The sequence below is a fragment of the Anopheles stephensi genome, chromosome 3, assembly GCF_013141755.1.
Source record: "Anopheles stephensi strain Indian chromosome 3, UCI_ANSTEP_V1.0, whole genome shotgun sequence".
In the NCBI taxonomy this organism is placed as follows: Eukaryota; Metazoa; Arthropoda; class Insecta; order Diptera; family Culicidae; genus Anopheles; species Anopheles stephensi.
In genome coordinates this window covers 76,181,712-76,199,171 of record NC_050203.1, presented here as the reverse complement: position 1 = coordinate 76,199,171, position 17,460 = coordinate 76,181,712, and the positions used below count along the sequence as shown (strand labels likewise).

At 45.2% G+C, this 17,460-nt stretch overlaps 3 protein-coding genes across 7 annotated transcripts in view; all 3 read right to left on the bottom strand.

The window, feature by feature from the left end:
- Positions 1–384: 384 nt before the first annotated feature.
- LOC118510804 (circadian clock-controlled protein daywake-like) lies at positions 385–4,446 on the bottom strand. The gene is made up of 4 exons (XM_036053119.1): positions 4,065–4,446; positions 1,271–1,508; positions 1,071–1,204; positions 385–984 (listed from the first exon to the last, which is right to left on the bottom strand). The coding sequence occupies exons 1-4, from the start codon at positions 4,147–4,149 to the stop codon at positions 683–685; spliced, it is 759 nt and encodes a 252-aa protein (XP_035909012.1). The 5' UTR covers positions 4,150–4,446; the 3' UTR covers positions 385–682.
- Positions 4,447–6,515: 2,069 nt separating this feature from the next.
- On the bottom strand, positions 6,516–13,776 carry LOC118510802. 2 transcript variants are annotated; one of them, XM_036053117.1, is made up of 4 exons: positions 13,343–13,776; positions 7,367–7,616; positions 7,157–7,290; positions 6,516–7,082 (listed from the first exon to the last, which is right to left on the bottom strand). In XM_036053117.1, the coding sequence occupies exons 1-4, from the start codon at positions 13,455–13,457 to the stop codon at positions 6,778–6,780; spliced, it is 804 nt and encodes a 267-aa protein (XP_035909010.1). In that variant the 5' UTR covers positions 13,458–13,776; the 3' UTR covers positions 6,516–6,777. The 2 variants fall into 2 exon arrangements, with proteins under 2 accessions (XP_035909010.1, XP_035909011.1); XM_036053118.1 differs by lacking the exon at positions 13,343–13,776 and adding an exon at positions 8,073–8,310.
- Positions 13,777–15,208: 1,432 nt separating this feature from the next.
- Positions 15,209–17,460, bottom strand: part of LOC118510801 (serine-rich adhesin for platelets) — a 172,415-nt gene continuing 170,163 nt past the window's right edge. For all 4 annotated transcript variants that reach the window (XM_036053114.1, XM_036053113.1, XM_036053116.1 and 1 more), the window contains one exon: positions 15,209–17,459. In XM_036053114.1, coding sequence (XP_035909007.1) covers positions 17,093–17,459 — 367 coding nt within the window. In that variant the 3' untranslated portion in view covers positions 15,209–17,092. The remainder of the gene's footprint in view (position 17,460) is intronic.

Here is a 17,460-nt window from a genome sequence, read left to right as displayed (position 1 = left end):
GTAGGGTTTTTGCTCTCCTCCGGTAACCGATTACCGGGGATCAATTAATGCCGACCGAAGCGTTGATCGAGTGGCGCTACTACTCAACTACTTCTATCCGCATCCCTGTTTTCTGAAAGCCTGTCCGCAGAATCGGTATTGCGTCTCGGAAAAATATTTTAACCATCTAGAATCTTCTCACACCACATTGGCGGGCGCCAAAGACATGAAATTATTGCCACGTCATCCCGCCGAGATGGAGAAGATGACGCGGAAGAGTTCCGAGTGGTGTGCTGTTTCGTTCCGGAGATGGTTCCGACCGGTGATGAGAAAATTGTGTTTGCTTGTCAGCTATTTTCGGACATTAAGTTGATTGCGGAGCGACCACAGTTGACATGACCATAGTTCAGTTACAGCTACTTCCGCTTCCGAGCGCTCTCAGCCGACGGACGGCTCGGAGCGATTTCCAGCGATAGTAAGTTTATTGCACAAACAACCCTTATTATATCCCCCTCTGCCTTTGCTGAGCATGCCTGCTAGAGCTATCAAAAAAGGTACTTCACTAATGCTACGCGAACGACTGCGCATCGCCGAAACCGTGTCATCTCTTGGAGTTGACGTGTCCGGGACAGGTAGGCGCAATCACAAGAATCACAGATCATCACTCACTCACTCGCTCACACGATCACCAAACAGTGTCGCCTTACGCCGGGAAGATCTCGTCGAAGGTGGCCTGCTGCATGATCTCGTTGGCGGTGGCCTTGAACGTGTCCGACAGGCTGCGCTCCAGCCCGGGCGTCAGCTCGTCCAGGAAGAGGCGCGAGTTCTCGTTGATGAACTGGTTGCCGGCTTGGCTGAGGACGGGATCGCCACGGAACAGGTCCTTCATGTCGAACCGGCCCTTCTCGATCTGGATGCGCACCAGCAGCTTCTTCACGCGCATATACTCCTGGCCGTCCTTGGTGTACTTCTCGCAGAGGAGCTTCACGCGGGCGTGATTGTTTTCTGGATGAGGGCAAAAAATAACAAAGTGTCAGAGTGATTTAAAGAGAGAGTAAGGGAGAGAGAAATAATGAGTTACGAGGACTTACCGATAATACCAGTAAGATCGCCAACGCCGGCAATGTTCAGCAGTAGCAGCTTGATCTTCAGGTCATACTTTCCCTTGAAGGACAGCTTCGGCAGGAAGATGTTAAAGTCGAAGATCAGCTTTTCGATGTTCACCCTGCGAATTGGAGAGCAAACCTCGTTAGAAAAAATTCCATCCTCACCATCATCACCATCCACTTACTTCAAGTTGTCGATCTTGAACTTGCTCGGCCCAGACACGAGCAGTTCACTGAAGGTGGCCTTAAACTCTGCCCCACGGTCCATGTTGACGGTGGACAGGGCGAGCGGTTCCAGTGGCGGGATTCGGAACTCGTCGGAAATTTTGCCCGACGCCAGCCGCGGCCGCAGATCGTTGACGGACTCGGTGACACAACGGTTCAGGTCGGGATCGTTTCTCGAGCATACTTTGATGGAGGACGCTGCAAAGACAGAGCGGGCCGGCAGATGGGGCCGGAAGCAAATGGCATTATTAGTTCGGGCGCACTTAAACCAACTTCAAACGATGGATCGCCGTCAATGTCAAGCACCACGAATGCCGATCCTTCTAAGGTCTGGGAGTTCGATGAGGTGTTCGCTGTACCTGGCGGGAATATTAAACAGCTGCCCGACCGCGACCCAGAAGGTTCTGTCACGGACTGTACGGATGACATAAGGGTGCGATGAGTGCGTGATTCGAAAATCAACATCTTGGATTGGGTGCTGTGTCTTCCCACTCCACAACCAGTTCTCGTTTTTTGAGGAACCAACTCATCGACAACACGTGCCGCATGGGGCAAGGTAACGAGGATCGGTTGGAGGAACTGTTGTGTCTTGGTTGGTGGGTAACCTTCGGCGTCCGAGATCCCGATAAGAGTCGCTCACAGCACACCGAGTTCACGTCGGTTAATCGGTCACCAATTAGTGGGCTAGTGCGGTGACGCTCAATTAGTCAGCTGACGTTTACTATCGCGCGTACTAGCCAAACTGGTCGTGTGGCGAGCAAATTCTACCACTATCCGGGGTCACATGTCACTCTACGATCGCACATTACGCGACTTCTACCCATAATAACGGTTTTGCAAGATCGAGTACGGGTGGCTGTTGTTTGCAACGGGTTCGAGGATATTGGAACAAGAAGCCCGATTGCGATTCCGTTACCGTACACTCCTCCGGCTATGATTATCTCGAACTAGTTAAACTAAACACGACCTTCCGAGCGGCCTCTAAACGGCCCTGAAGCAGATTACAGCTCTCCGACGGTGGGGCTTATTAATCCAATAAAGTTCCCGCGGGTTCCCGTGGGTCAGATGTCACGTTTTGGGGAAGGCTTGCGCGTGCAGCCACTTAGCCCACGTTCTGCCCACCAGGGTACTTATCAAAGGATATTGGAGTTGAAGTTGAAGGCTGTGATTTGGATGCAGCTCAATAAGAATGGGAGTCTTTTTTTTTGTTGCCGCTCGTACAACTGCGTATCATTGTGGAATTATTGGTTTGTGAGGGCGTTCTGTGTTCACGTGATGTGAAGCGGTTCGAGTGAGACGGTGTGAGAGATGCTACAATAGCATGTTGATTGCTGTTTGCAAAGCAAACGACAGCAAATATTAGTGAGCGCTATCGAAGCACTATTAGCAAACAGATTTGCTAGGGAGGCTTTATTGACATGCAAGCAGGGCTGATTTTAAATGAAGTTTGCTCTTAGTTTCTGTAGCGATTTTATTTAAGTACTGCAAGTAAGGCCAAAGCAGAAGATATTGATAAGCAATTGGCTTCATCTTCCTGTTGTTGGCCTAACGTCCTCTTAAGGCCATGCCTGCCATTTCTGGCTTAATAGACTTAATGGATGCCGCATGGTTGGATTGTCAGTCCTCACACTATGGGGGACTCAGATCGGATTGGAATCCCTGTCCTGCTTTTTTAAGACCAACGCCGCTGTCGTATGCAATTGGCTTTATTTTTCAATCTACTCTCTACAGTAAGCTCGGATTAAAATTATTGTCCGTGAATTGAAAACTCTGATTAAATTTTGGACTTTCCGTTTTAAGCTTGAATTTGGAGCTTAAGTTGAGTTTTACCAATAAAACCCTCTAACTGTATTTAGAATAAGAGAACATTTAAGTAAAATAATCGATAAGCAAAACAAATTTCTTGACAAACTTTTTTAACTCAAATATTTTAAACTCATAGTGCTAAAGATTCAGAAAAATTCATGAAACTAAGAGTCATTAAATTTAAATTCTTTTTGTGAAAGCTGTAATATAAATATTTAAAGCATTAAATTTCAAGCAGAGAAGCAATTAAATTTAAATTACTTTAATTTAATGGCCATGATAAGTACCTTTAATGCTTAACAGAAGTCATTACTATACTGTTACTCCTAAGAAGAAGTTTCTGAAATATATTCGCATTCGCAAACGCTCCTGTAAGTCATCCAAATCTTCCTTCCCTGTTGCCTGCCTTATGCGCTCATTGAAGTCTTTCTAATTGATCCACTTTCAATTAAGCTATTATCAGTTTTTTTGTGTTCGTACTACCTGTTAACACATCGAACCGTCTCTCGCTAAAGCTGGTGATGTAAGCCTGCACACCAACCAAATTACACACACATTCCTCGATTTGATCGTATCGATCGTATCGTCCGCAATCACTAAATTATAATGCGTTTCCCATTCCTATCTTTCGACCTGGCAACGCAGACGCTAATTCCAGCAAATCTCCCCATGTGTACCTCCCATATGTGTAGCTGTGTGTGAAGCTGCGCAACCCATTTTCTTTGAGACGGACTGAGTTTTCACACTCCCAACACAGCTGGGCAGGAAAATTAAAGAAGGCAAATAGTTCCGCTCTAATACCACCATTTAACGGAACTGAGCGTGGGAAAAAAGGAATTCGATTCGAAAAACTAGGTAATGACATTAATTATAGCTAGAGAGCTTCCCTCGCTGAGTCGACTACGGCACGGTTGCATAAGAATACCATCTCAAAAAAAGCACACTTACGGACAGCGGCGTTACTTCCCGCGATGTGCAGCACGATCACGATTGTTACGGTGGCGATCGCCACCATTTTCGTCGATTGCAGCATGATTGTTGTAACTTGCTGGGTGCTCACTGACTTCACTTTCACTCACTGATTAACACACGCACGCACACACTTCCTGGCCGTGACCGTGAACTTGCGTGTAACGCTTTAGCGCCTCGAATTCGATTCCTTTCTTTCTTGCCGGGTAGTCTCGGTGGACAACACTCTCACTTTTCTTTTCGGCTTGCTGCGAAGAGGGCGACGAAGAACGAGAGAGTGTGTCTGGCTGGGCCTGAGCCTGGACCTGGAGCTGGCTGCGAAATCGAACGCACAACGATCGCTACTATAGCCGATGGTCGACTGGTGGCTGCCTTTTATAGATGACGTTTAGCATGCAGCCGATGTACGCGCCGGTCGCGAACGCACACAGGCGCGCGCGCGCTCCAAGACACACGCTGGGGTGAGCCTGTTTCGCGCCCTCCCTCGGATTCTACCTCCAAACGGGGGGGTAGGTCAACAAGTGGTTAAGCCTCCACAGTTCCGGGCGAGTGCAAGCGCAAAAGAAAAGAAAAAAAAAAGCATCTCTAACCCCCGGGGCCCGTTTGGCAAAGGTGATCTTCAATTCGTTCTAGAGTGCGCGGCCTGGCTCTGTTAATATCACTTTCGGGATCGGTGTCAGTATTAAGCGGCGTTAGAAACTTGTCTTCCACATCTGGCCAGGCCGGCCACCAGGCGGGCGGGCAAAAAAAAAAGAAATGAAGACTCCTATAGAACTCGTGGCTTAAGAACAAAACAGCAACATCGCTCAAACATCGACCAACGACGATGATGATGCCATTCGGTTGAATTCTCCAAAAACATGTTGTTTTTTCGGACCGGCGATTGTTTGCCAGTTTTAAAAGCTGCTTGGCGCTACACTTGGTGATGGGTGATTGGAGAGGCTTGAAGAACGAAATATTATTAGAAAGATAAATATTGTACTTAACCACCGAATGGGGGGGGACCAGTTTTGCGAAGGAATTTGATTGCGCTTCGTCACGCTTGAGGTGCTTCAAATTCTTTAGCACGATAAAACGACTTTCTTACTCCGTGCGAATTCGATGGGATTTATCCAACTCCAAGGGTTTTTTTTCGCCTCTGTAGAGACATAAAATCCCATTAGAAAAGTCCTGCAGATTGTGTACTTTGCTGGAGGATAGTTCGTGCTGGCTACTTTCGAATTGACAGCTCGGTAACGGTTTTCCCATGTTTACGTTGCGACAGAACCCTCGCTGCAAGCTGCTGTTGTGCTGTGATGCCGCTAGGAAACAAACAAACTAATAAAGATTAGCGAATAAACAAAACACATTGTGATGTGATGTTTGTGTTTGCATGGATTTTGGTTCCTTCCTTCCGTGGTATTTCTAAGATCTTAACCGCTCGTGTTGATCTGAACCGGGCTAGACTGTGGTTAAATATCGAGTCCTGTGAATAGGAGTGCTCAGGTCAGTTTAGAGCTTGAACTCTTCTAACTGTTTATGGTGTGAAACTGTGCTTTTGTATGACTTTACGCAGTACTTTTTGTTGCACCTAACTTTCAGTAAATCTTGTGTTGTTATCGAACAACAATGTCAAGGCATTTCCTCCTTGTCGTCCCCATGATCACCACAAAACCAAAATTCCCTAAAAGATCAAACCTATCTACAGAGTTTCGATCCACTTAATCAAATTAACGAATCTGGCTGGCGAATATTTCAAAATTAAGTAAAGGAATCGCTGTTAAGCTTTGCAATCATATAATGGAAGCCTACAAACAGTTAGGATTCTTACGCCGTATCGTTCGCATTCATACAAATTTAACGAAATAAATGCGTTGGACGTATGGTTTTGATTAGTACTTGCTTGACTCACAGTTGCGTTTCAAATCGCTCCTTACTGTCTGTTAAATTCCATCATATCGGTTCAATATCAATCAATCGGTAACAAAACTGTTTGTTTTTTGTACCAAAATAAAAATAACATACATTGCAAATAACCAGCTGCGTAATATTTCATAGCACTGCACCATAGTGCCTTAGCGGTGACTCAAACCGCTGCTGCTGTGCAATCGCATTGCATACATTCAGGCTGATGCAAAAATCAAACCGTTTTCCCATCCATTATTTAAAGTTACATTTTTAATTATTATTGTGCGTCTCGCTCAACGTTGCATTAATTTAAAACAGAGCGTCAAATGATGTGTTAAACTTCCACGTGCGAACTCTGTTAGCCAATTTATACAGGAAAGAAAAAAAACAAAACAGAGCAGTACTTCCTAGAATTTACTTTTAAAAGCAAGGTCGCTCGGCTAATTCTAATTGCTGCTGATTAAAATAAATTAATATTAATGCTTCCAACGATTATTAGATGCTTTTGTTTCTCAATCTAATGCACAAGTCTCTTCAAGCTAATGGATTTAAAAACACACGCATTTTCCATATTTATTGTATTGTGATTGCACATTCAAAACCCATCGTGTGGTAAAAACGTAATGCCACTACAGAGATGTCAAGGAACGTTAACCAAAACAAACTAAAGAAAACAAACAGAAAAACATCACATTTCATTCAATTTCTATCCCTATATGATTGTTTTTTCTTTCTTTTACTTTCTTTCTTTTCTGCTTTCCAGCTATCCTGCCTATCACACACAGCGCAATCGGAAAAAAAGAAACTAGCTCCAGGGAAACACTTCCTCAAACAGTGCATCCTTTACCACCTCACCGGCAATCTTGGTGAACAGTTTGGCCAAATTCTCCTCGATGCCACTCTTTACCTCGTCCAGCAGTACGTCGGGATTCTCGTTGATCGCTTGGTTACCGATCATCTCCAGCGTGGGATCACCGTTGAACAGGTTCTTCAGGTAGAAGCGTGCCTTACCGAACTTGACGCGCAGATTGATCGGATTGAAGCGGAAGTACTCCTCCCCGTCGATCATTTCGGTGTAGAACGTTAGCTTCAGGCTTACCTTGGTGTCAGCTGATAGCGAGAGAGAGTGAGATAGAGGATTAGTGGAAATCACTTTGGGAGGTTCAAGCGTCGGAGCTACTTACTCAGATTCACCTGCAGATCACCGTCGCCATTAATTTGCAGCACGAGAATGCTCATCTTGAGCGAGTACTTCGAGTTGACCTGGAGCTTCGGCAGCAGCAAGGTGGCATTAATCTGACGATTGTCGATATCGGTTCTGAAAAAAAAAAGGTTCAAACAAGAGGGATTTTTGTTAGTAATTGTATGCCGATTTCCAACGAGCCGCGCCGTACTTCAACTTCTTCACGATGAATCCCGTCTTCTCGTGCGTTGCACCGCTGATCCGGAAGTTCGTAAAGTTGGCCTTAAAGTTCTCGCCCCGCTCGATCTTCAGCCGATCGATCTTGATCGGTTCCAGGGAGGGGATGGTGAAGTTTTCACCGAAATCACCGGTCGCCAGTCGGGGCCGCAGTTCGTTCACCACGTCGATGATGCATTGGTTTAGGTCGGTCGAGTTGCGGGGACAGGCACGCAGTACGGAAGCTACGAATAGGGGAGGGGGTATTGAAAAAATGAATATTTATCACATCCGCACCACACGGTAGAGAGGCGCGCTTAATTTGAAGCTAATAGAAGCTAATCATACTAAAGCACTTTCAGAGTGTGTTGTACTTGTTTTAATTAAAATCGTTCATCCAATAACTTCCTTAATAGTTCAATAAAGCCTAATCAATCTCCCAACGCCCTTTCAGTGTACCACACTCAACACTTGCGCTTAATTGTTCACCGAAACGGCTGAGAACGCGTGGAAAAAAAGCATCTTCAAACACTTCAAACAATAGGAGCAACACGCTTCACGCTTCAATTTCCGATTGTTTTGAGCGCACAGTTTTTACACACAGCTCCGTCAGTACTTGGCTCCGAGGGACGGGTTATATAACACGAATTTCCGCATTTTTTCCATTTTTCGTTCGATACACAACGGGAAAGGATACGTACGAAAAACGGCACCACTGTGATGGACTGCCAGCAGGACGAGCACGGTGGCTAGGGTCACCGATTGGGCGATTCGAACACTCCACTCGGGCTGCATCGTTAGGAACTTCCAGAAAGCTTCAAGCTCACAATTTACCACCGGAAAATATCAACAGCACAAAAAAAAACTCCACTCCAGAAGTCTGTCGCACCAGAACCTGTCCGTCACGCGCACTCCGACCGAGTGTTGCGCATCGTTCTCGCGTTCTCATCATTTTATAGACACACACACACGTGCACGCACCCCGAGAAGGCTTACTTAATTCCACCACCCCTCTGTGCCTGTTACAACTCCCCCTCCCTTCCGTCCCCCCTCCCCCTACAGCCAGCCCCGAAAAGGCTCCGCTAGGTTGTTGTTCGCTATAAACCCCAGCGCCGCGCGAAGCTAATCATAATTCGCGTGAATCACCGAAACAGAATTAGTTGGATTGCCCCAGTGAAATCTCTGAGCTCGCCGCTCCTTCAGGCTGGCTGGCCTGCTGTTGTGGATGAAAGCGTTCGAAAGGGCAAGCTATTATCACTTGGCGCTTGAATGGCTAGAGCAACGTAAACAGACTTAGTCCGGGTGGCTGGGATTTGCGGATGGAACTTAGGCGCCCGGTTCGGACATTCTTCCAATTTTTTTGGGCTAATTAGCGGCAACGGATGAAAGTGATCCTTTCCTGAAGAGGGGCTGGTTTTAGTAACCGGTTTCGTGCGAGCTTACAGATTCTAAGAGGGGATTCGATAAAAGGGCTCCATTGCAGGGGTTTCCAAATTGTATTTACAACGAAACATTTATCCCATCGATGAGATTCCCATAAGGTTTAGAAGTTGAGGGATATTTTCAACTCGGCTGTGGATCTTTGAAATTAGTCCAAGATCTGATATAATTGCCTTAAAAAGAAGGTCAAAATAAGAATATATTTTTTTAAATTTCGATGTAACCCCTGTGACCTCCCTGAGAACTTGAGACAAGGAGCTCCACACACAAAAACCACAAGTTCGCCACTTTGTCGTGCATTGAAATCATTCTACACGCTTAAAATAGAGCCATAAAGAATGCAATAAACACAACTCATCCCGTAAGCTTTTCCCCCCCGTTTGTGAAGGTGTTATTATTTAAAGAACAAATTAGCAGAAGCACTTGCCGCGGCTGGACAACGTTCTAAGTTCCACAGAGAGTCATACAGTGAGTGCAATATTAATTAAGCAAAATCTCCCTTCTTTCTCTGTTCCGACTAGGTGGCAAACATATTTACACACACAAGTTTCTTATCTTATTTCCCATTTTGTTTCCTTCACTAGAGTGTGTGATTAAATGTAAGTAATTCAAAGACAAAAGATCACACCTTCGCACGTACCAGTTGACACAACACACGGACACCGGCGGTGGAGCTTCATAGTTCTCGATCGCACGAAAGAGAGTTCTACGAAAGTGAAGACGGCGGATGCTAATTTAAGCTTTTCCTTTTAAGAGCCTTTTTGCTTGCATTCGAGGAAAGCATACACGACGCTGCTTTTATGAGTGCGGCCGCTCGTGCGTGTCTGCTAACGGCGGCGAGATCTGTTGTTTCCGGGCATCAATCAAAGACGCCAACAGAGTCTGTAAGCTTCTGACGTACTTCAAACTGGCTTCAATGCGAGCTCCTAGCAACGATAGGGTGGAAGTTTTTTATTTTTTGGAAAAACTCATATCGCTTTCCGCTTGTCTAACCAAGCTAACGTTAATGCAATGCCGGAAAAAGGAAGCAAATGCACATGCGTGTGTGTGCGGGGTGGACTGTGCGAACCGCTGCCAGTCGGAGTTTACCCCGATAGGTCGGGAAATTACCTTGATTCACCTTGAACTTGACTGATTTTCGGCTCGGAGTCTCGGAGCGGAAAACAACCATACGAAAGACTTCAATGCCACACAAGCGAGTGAGCTCCGCTACAGTCTCTCTCTCTCTCTCTTCGGTGGCCGATTAGCGTTTTAGTGCTGTGTGTCTCCGTGGCCGGGGGAATTTATAGGCAGCGGAATGCAATTCACCGTGATTGAATTCATCTAGATCTGCAACCAGTTTACAGCATAATCAGTGAGTGAATTCCCCACGAGCCGACGGCTGACAGGTGACGAACCCCCTGTGGCTACAAGTGAGTTTTCGCATTGCAGATTATCCCCCACATCTGGGGGGATTAGACTGTTTCTTAACTAGTTTCCTGCTTGCCCGCTTTAAACCCGTTTCAGGACAATCGACACCGACGGGACAAGCTGGCTGACAACGGAGATCGTGGCCGGCGTAACAAAGGGTCGCGCGAGACGGTGAGACTTTTTGAATGGTTTTGTGCTCTGTTTTTATCTCCCTTTTTATGATACGATGTGATTCTTAAGTACTTTACTTATCGCGCACATGCCTTGTACTGTGGACTAGTTTTTTTTTTTCTTCTCCCCTATTCTTACAGCCGCATTAACAGGATGTGTCCGTACGAGAACAAAAAAAAAAAACGCTTCACCAGAAGACAATAATTCTTTTTTGCTAGTAAAGCGACAAACACGCCGACCATTTTTCCTTACGTCAGGTGGCGACGTGCTTCAACGGAGCCGTTGGCATTGACTTATGTCTTCCTGAGAATGAGAATGTGGTATTTTTTTATCTCTTAGCACAACTATACCATCGGTCACTGGCGAAACATCACGCATCGTCTACATCGCCCCACAGAACGTGTCGGTAGACAAGCTTTTTGTATTATCAAGTGCCCGAATTAGACAACAGTTTGCGCCGGACGATTATCAGTAGCTGCGATAAGCTCCTCAGCCAGCCATTACTACACGGACTACTCCAATATGGAGCGAAACATCGATTAAATTGACGCACCCTAATTGGTGGTATACACCGTCGATGAGGATGGCTCGGGCTTTTTATCGAACCAGGAACTACCACAACTTACCGTGCTAACCACCGTGTGAAAACGGGTGCCAAGATCACGATCAGCGCCCCGACTCTCGCTCTCCCGAAACATTTGCACAACCCTAACAAGCTCACCGAGAATAACAATGATGATGCAGCGATGCTAATGTTTGGTTAGTAAAATGCAAAAATGATCCCTCCCGCGTCGATAATCGAGCCACAAATCATGCTTGTGGGAAGCAAGCAGGCGCAGGGTTAAAACATAGCATTGTACGGATGATTTGCCACTCGCACACTGATAATATGCATTGGCGATGGCGTTCTTACGCGACCCACAGCGCGCTCGATGATCGACCACAAATTGAACGTTTGCGATTGCCCGAAATCGCTCGTTTGCAGTTCGTCGTACGATGGCAGCAAGCGGGAGACTTGATTAGTGTGCTGATGCACCGATCTTGCGGATAAGATGTTATCCTCCCAGTTAATCTGTGTGACAGGTCTGAGCTGTAATTGAAACCGCGACATTGAGCACGACGAGACAGGGACAATTCTGAGCGCTGAAGTACGGTTTGTTGCATAATCGACGCGTACTGACAAAACGAGAAAATGGATTACAATCTTGCTAGGCACAGATATGCATATGCATAACAGATTGGGGTGCAGGTGCGACAGAAGGGTGCGATCAGGAACACAGCTGGTGCCGTCACTAGGAACCGAGCGAATGAGGAGTTCTATCAAACTATGCGATTTAATCTATTTTGATCAATGCTGATAACCTGATAATTTAAGAATTAGTGTGATACTAATTTGAAAGAAACGTGATGCCGTGACCAGGAGACAACAATTATATGCATTAAAAATTAGATGTGGAAATTCACATTACTGCCAACACTACTAAATCTTAACAAAAGTCTTTTTATCTTTTTATGAAAAGTGGGGCCACTGTGATAAGGGACATAGAAGATTTTTAATAGAAAAGTATCAAAAATTTTGGAGACAAATCGCCTACAAAAAAAGTTTGCCAAAGTATAAGAAATTGTTTCAATAAATCTATATTACAATATATGGTGCATTGAAGCCTTATAGCACTAAAAAAATACCGAATCTCTTTTAAAAATTTAAAATGTAAAAATACTGTTGAGTTTTCTGATAGCATGATTGAGAACATTTCTTATGCTCTAGAACAGTTGTTAAAATTGTATTAAAAATCATAATAACAGAAATGCCTCAAGACTTATTGAAAGAAATTGATTAAAATTTTGAATTTTGTGAAAGCGGTGCCGTGAAAAATGTTTTTAAATATTTTTTGCTACAGCTAACCAGTGCATATAAAGAAATGGACACACATAAGATCGAAGAAGACTATTATTAAGAAATAAATGGTGCTATGGCCAGAATTAAGGTTGCGAGTCACAGCTCCGTCGTTAACTTTTTTTACGTATGGTATTATATGAGATTTACGATTACGATAAAAACGTAAGGTATGATCGTCGTCTGTTAAATCCCATACAAAATTTGAGTTAACCATACGTATAAAAAGTATACGATGGAGCTGTGACTTTGGTCTGTAGAAAGTAGAAGTTATTTACTTCAATTACATGTAAACTAATTCTCAGTTGGAGAATTCCAGAGAAACATTCAAAGAGAAAATGTCGGACACGAGTACCAGGAATCGTAAAAGATTCCTGCTGATTCATACACGAATAATACACTAAGAAATATGCGACCGTAAGCTTATTACTAACAGAGAAGAGCTGGAAAATAGTAGTGAGCAGTACTTATAATAAACTAGTTTAAAAATATGCTAAATATTTAATTTAAAATTCACTCCCAACACCAGGACTCCATTTCCAAGAATCACCGTCCACCCATTCATTCTCCCATTAAGTCCCATCATCAGAGTGAAGTGTACTTTACACCCTCAATTAGCAGATGTACCGATCGATGAAAAATGGTACCTGTCGAAGCTATTTACTGCGAGATGATCACACGCTCCGTGGCAATTAACACCCGTCGATAAAACATCGGGATAGTAGTACGGTGCATCCAATCAGCACCCGCGATTGTTTCATCAAACATCAAACCGGTCGAACTGGGCCAAAGGTTGACCGAGAGACTAATGGCAAAGCACGGGCGCGTCAGAAATCGAACATCTCAATCAACTATCCATAGCTCGGCTGGCGTGAAATGACACGTCTGTTTAGCGTGCTTTCGATGCGCAAAACGTACTCACATTAGAGCTCTTCCTCAGGCTAATTACCCGTGTGAAGTTGCTATCAAATAAATCGCCAATAAAATTGTCACCTCAAAACTCAACCCACCACCCATCACCAGTAGCGTATGATCAGAACGTTCGTTACTCACGCAAACCGGCACCGACCAGCCCGATCATGGCCCCGACAATGACCAGAATGTGGACCACCATCAGCAGCCGATCCACCACCGTCGTGGTGGCCTTGCTCACTGTCGCCGCTCTCATTCCGATGCCTCCGGAGTCCGAAATCCTCCGCCAGTAGCCAGATAGCTGGTGCCGTTTGGTGACGCGAACCCCGGCCGGTTGCTGGCTCGGTGAACTTGGCCTAGCAAAGCGGACTACACGCACGCAACAACCACACCAAGGTCGCCGACGACGGAGTTGCTCTTGGGACAGCAGTTGCTACACTTGCACTTATCTCGCCTGCTGGGGGCTGTACAGCCGCTGCTGCTTCTAGGTGCGTCAGGATGGAACGAAACCACTTGTTAAGACCACGGAATCTTAGAACAGCACTGGTGAAGTTCTGAGCTGCGACTAACGCCACCGTACCGGTTCACTAGTCTATTTATCTATATTGTACTACTGGGTCTGATGATTGGTCCAAAACGGGAAACGGGCCGGGGCGTAAAGGTACCAGGCGCGCGGGGCACAAAATGGTTGCGTGCTACGTAATCATTCCATTGCAAGATGCCGTCCATTACGCGAGGGAGAAAAAGAAGAAGAACTTTGTGCGGGTGGGTTGTGGGTGGCAAGGTAGGAACACACAAGGTAGCTAAAGGATTCTTGCTGCAAACACGAACGCGAACAAGCTCTTCAAGGAATATCCGGCGTCCCTCGCCAAAAACAAACATGGCCGACAGTACAGTGAGGATCCTTTCAGCAACTACCCACAACCGTTCGTCAGTTAGTACGTCAGAAATTAGTGACCGTTTAGGTCATGCCTAATTGCATTCTCTACATTGTTTCGAGATCCTATCGATTCCCACATCAACCCTCTTAACAAGATTCATCCTATAGCAGTGTTATTATCACATGCTTTGGAACATTTTTTTTTGTTGGTGTGTCTGTGTGTTGCTGTTACCAAATCCGGATTTTAAGAACACGGTGTAAGAATTCATCTCACAGCACCTGCTACACAATGCATATGCTATGCCTCGAAGGGGGCGTGCAGTGAATTATAGTTTGTCGAATCCACCGATCGTCTCCTCTCACTTCCCGAACCCGCACCTCTCCGACACGGCTTCATTAGCGTTCGAAGAATGATGGACGCAGGAGGCAGGTTCATTAATGAAATAAAGCTCCCGTGGTGCTTGTGTGAGAGTATGCACATGTGTATAGAGCATGCGTCAAAAAGTGCCTCTCAAGTGCCAGCACGTGCCGCGGATGGATCACGCACAATCGCACTCGTTCGATCTTCGCGCGATACGCGGTGTGTGCAATTATGCGTACTTGCCAAGCTACAACATCCGGGCTAGCGGAAGAATTGCTTGTGTGTGTGTGTGTGTGGGTCTGTGCAATTGTACATACCGAAAACCCGGAGAGGCAAAGCGTTTGATAAGTTCACGTACTCTGCACGAGCACCTGTCTGGGTCACGTCAATGACGAGCATGACGCTTCAGAAGCGTGGAAGCTGCTGCGGCTGCTGCTGATGGCCTGTGACTTAGATGTTCGATCGTGCTAGGTCTGACGCTAGTGCAATTATTAACCGTGATCTTCGCTTTACCGCAGTTCAATTCAACAATTCTAACTACAATGGACCGCATTTCTGGACTGCTTCTTCGGTACGGTCGGAGATATTCGCTTCCACCGATAAATTCGACTCGTTCTCGAAGGCGTTCAGAAGAAAAGATGGCGCGCCAGAGCTGTATTTTATTCTAGAAAGAAATAATTAGAGACACGATAATTCGGATGCTCTTCTGCTTGATCGCCAGCCAGGCTTCGCTTTTCGGTCCCACCAAACACAGCTCAAAAGTGCCTTCGATTGTAGGAAAATGTAAAAATTTATTCTCCGTTTTTCTTCTCGATCTTTTCCTCCGCTCCAGTTCTGCTTGTATTGCATATTTTCTATTGCATGTTTCGTCTCCCTCGTATCGATGGAGCTTCTTATTATACTTGATGGAAAGAAAAATGGGGGAAAAGAAAAGAAACAAGAACCATTTCATTTCTTATTCACTTTTTAAGCTTCACTTACGAGCTAGCGCAAAAAATAAACCGTATCTCTGCTCTTGACCATTAAACCGGAAGTAATGCGGCAGAATGGGAATCCTTAAGTTTTGACTTCCTTAACTCCTATTTGTCGGTTTTTTTTTGTTTTGCTTGCTATCTGTTTTTGTGCACAAACAATCAAGAGTAAGGAATCAAATCGCCGCGAAACTAGAGCTCAATAAAAACGTCTATGGTCGAGAGAAGGCCGGAACGCATAGGCTTGGTACACAAGGCTAACATAGCTAACTAACTGATCCACGAACAACATATTACAACGGGGTAAGATAGTAGTGGGGTAGGTAGGTAGTAGTAGTAGTACGAAAAAAAGCGCATTAGTGACACAAATTTCACATGAAGCGAGAGAAAAAAACGACATCAACTGCTTCGAACAAAAATATACAAATAAAGAAGGACACATGGCTTCTTGCGACGCACGTCAAGTTGAAAGTAAGTGAAAATACTTTTTTGTTGCTGCTTTGCTCCCTCGCTCTCTGAAGGAAACATCTTACAAGCGCGCACAGGCAATAAGTAGCGAGCGGCCGAAATACCGCCGAGCCGGCAGTGTGTGGTTTGCACTTTAATGTATCCGGAATAAACCTTCCCACTGAGGAAAGAAGCTGCGATATCACTGGAGATGGAAATATGTATGTAAAAAATCGCCTCCTTCGCACCTTGGGAGACTACACACGCACGCACAAAAAAGCAACAGTCTTTCGCTGATTTGTTGGTAAGTTTGGTTGGTTGGGCAGTGTTTTCTCACTCCCCACAAAAGAAACAACCTGCTCTACTATTACTTCCAAGGCACTGTTTCTGTTTCGATTCGTTGTGTTTTTAGGTAGAACAAAATGGCGTTTTCCGTCCCCATATGCTCTTAGTAATGGACTTTTTTTTTGTAAGTGTTTTGTGTTAGAAATCTTACACATTAGCAGTTAGTACTTCTTACTGTGATACTATATAAAGGTAGAGAATGAAAACCGTACGCTGCTGTAGCTATTTGCGAACATGAACCGTGAATGGATGAAAACAAAATGAGAAATTACAGTAAATTCTTCCGTCCTCCTCGCTAGTAGATATTTCATCGAGCTTACTCAAAATATAGGATCATTAATTCATACAAATCAATCTTACGATCGATGCAAACCGATTAAATAACATCACCATCACGAACGCTACGCACGATCGAATGGTATTGTACATTTCCTTGTGAATCTAACGAGCTAATAAATATAGTTTCTATTAAAGGAAAAGAGGACGCGAGAGAAAGAAAAAAACAGATTAAAATACTAAAAGGTTTGCAAACCCTGGAAGCTATGCGCAACAAAAATTTGAACCTTATGTAGGAATCCTTAGCGTAAAGATGACAAGATAATTGAACGTAGGAAGAACATTTATGGAAATAATAAAGGTATAATAAGAATATGTGTATAGCAGCAACGCTAGGAAGTAAACTGTGGCCCGGTTCGACGCGCCGGTCGTAACCGGCTACAGCAAAAAGTTAGAAACTAATTAACCAGCGTTATATCTCCAGGATATAAAAATCTATCCAATTAATTAAAATTGCCCCCTCTCCCCTAAACAACATCCGCCCGTACGGGGTCGCGCGAATGCACTTAAACCGGTGGGCGTTTCTTCCCGATCCGGCACTGGTCGCGGCCCTAAATCGGTGGTGGTCCCTTCATGTAGCGCAGCTGAGGTGTAAAGCTCATCGAATAGGTGTTGAGCGCATCGCAGCAGTGTGGTTCGAAGAAGCAGGCGGCACACATCACCAGCACCAGAGCGAGTTGAACCGGTACGGCTATCTTGGTGATGCGCCACACCCAACGGTTCTGCGACAGCTTCATCTTGGTCGTCTGCACAATGCCGAGCTGGGCCGATTTCTGCATCGCCAGCAAATGCTCGCGCTGCAGCTCGTCCTGCGTGAGCTGGTGCTGCAGCAGTGCCTGCTCGTCATCTTCGTTTTCGGTCGCTTCGGCCGAAGTGTTCGACTGACTGCGACTGTGTGTGCCATTACGATTCTTTTTGC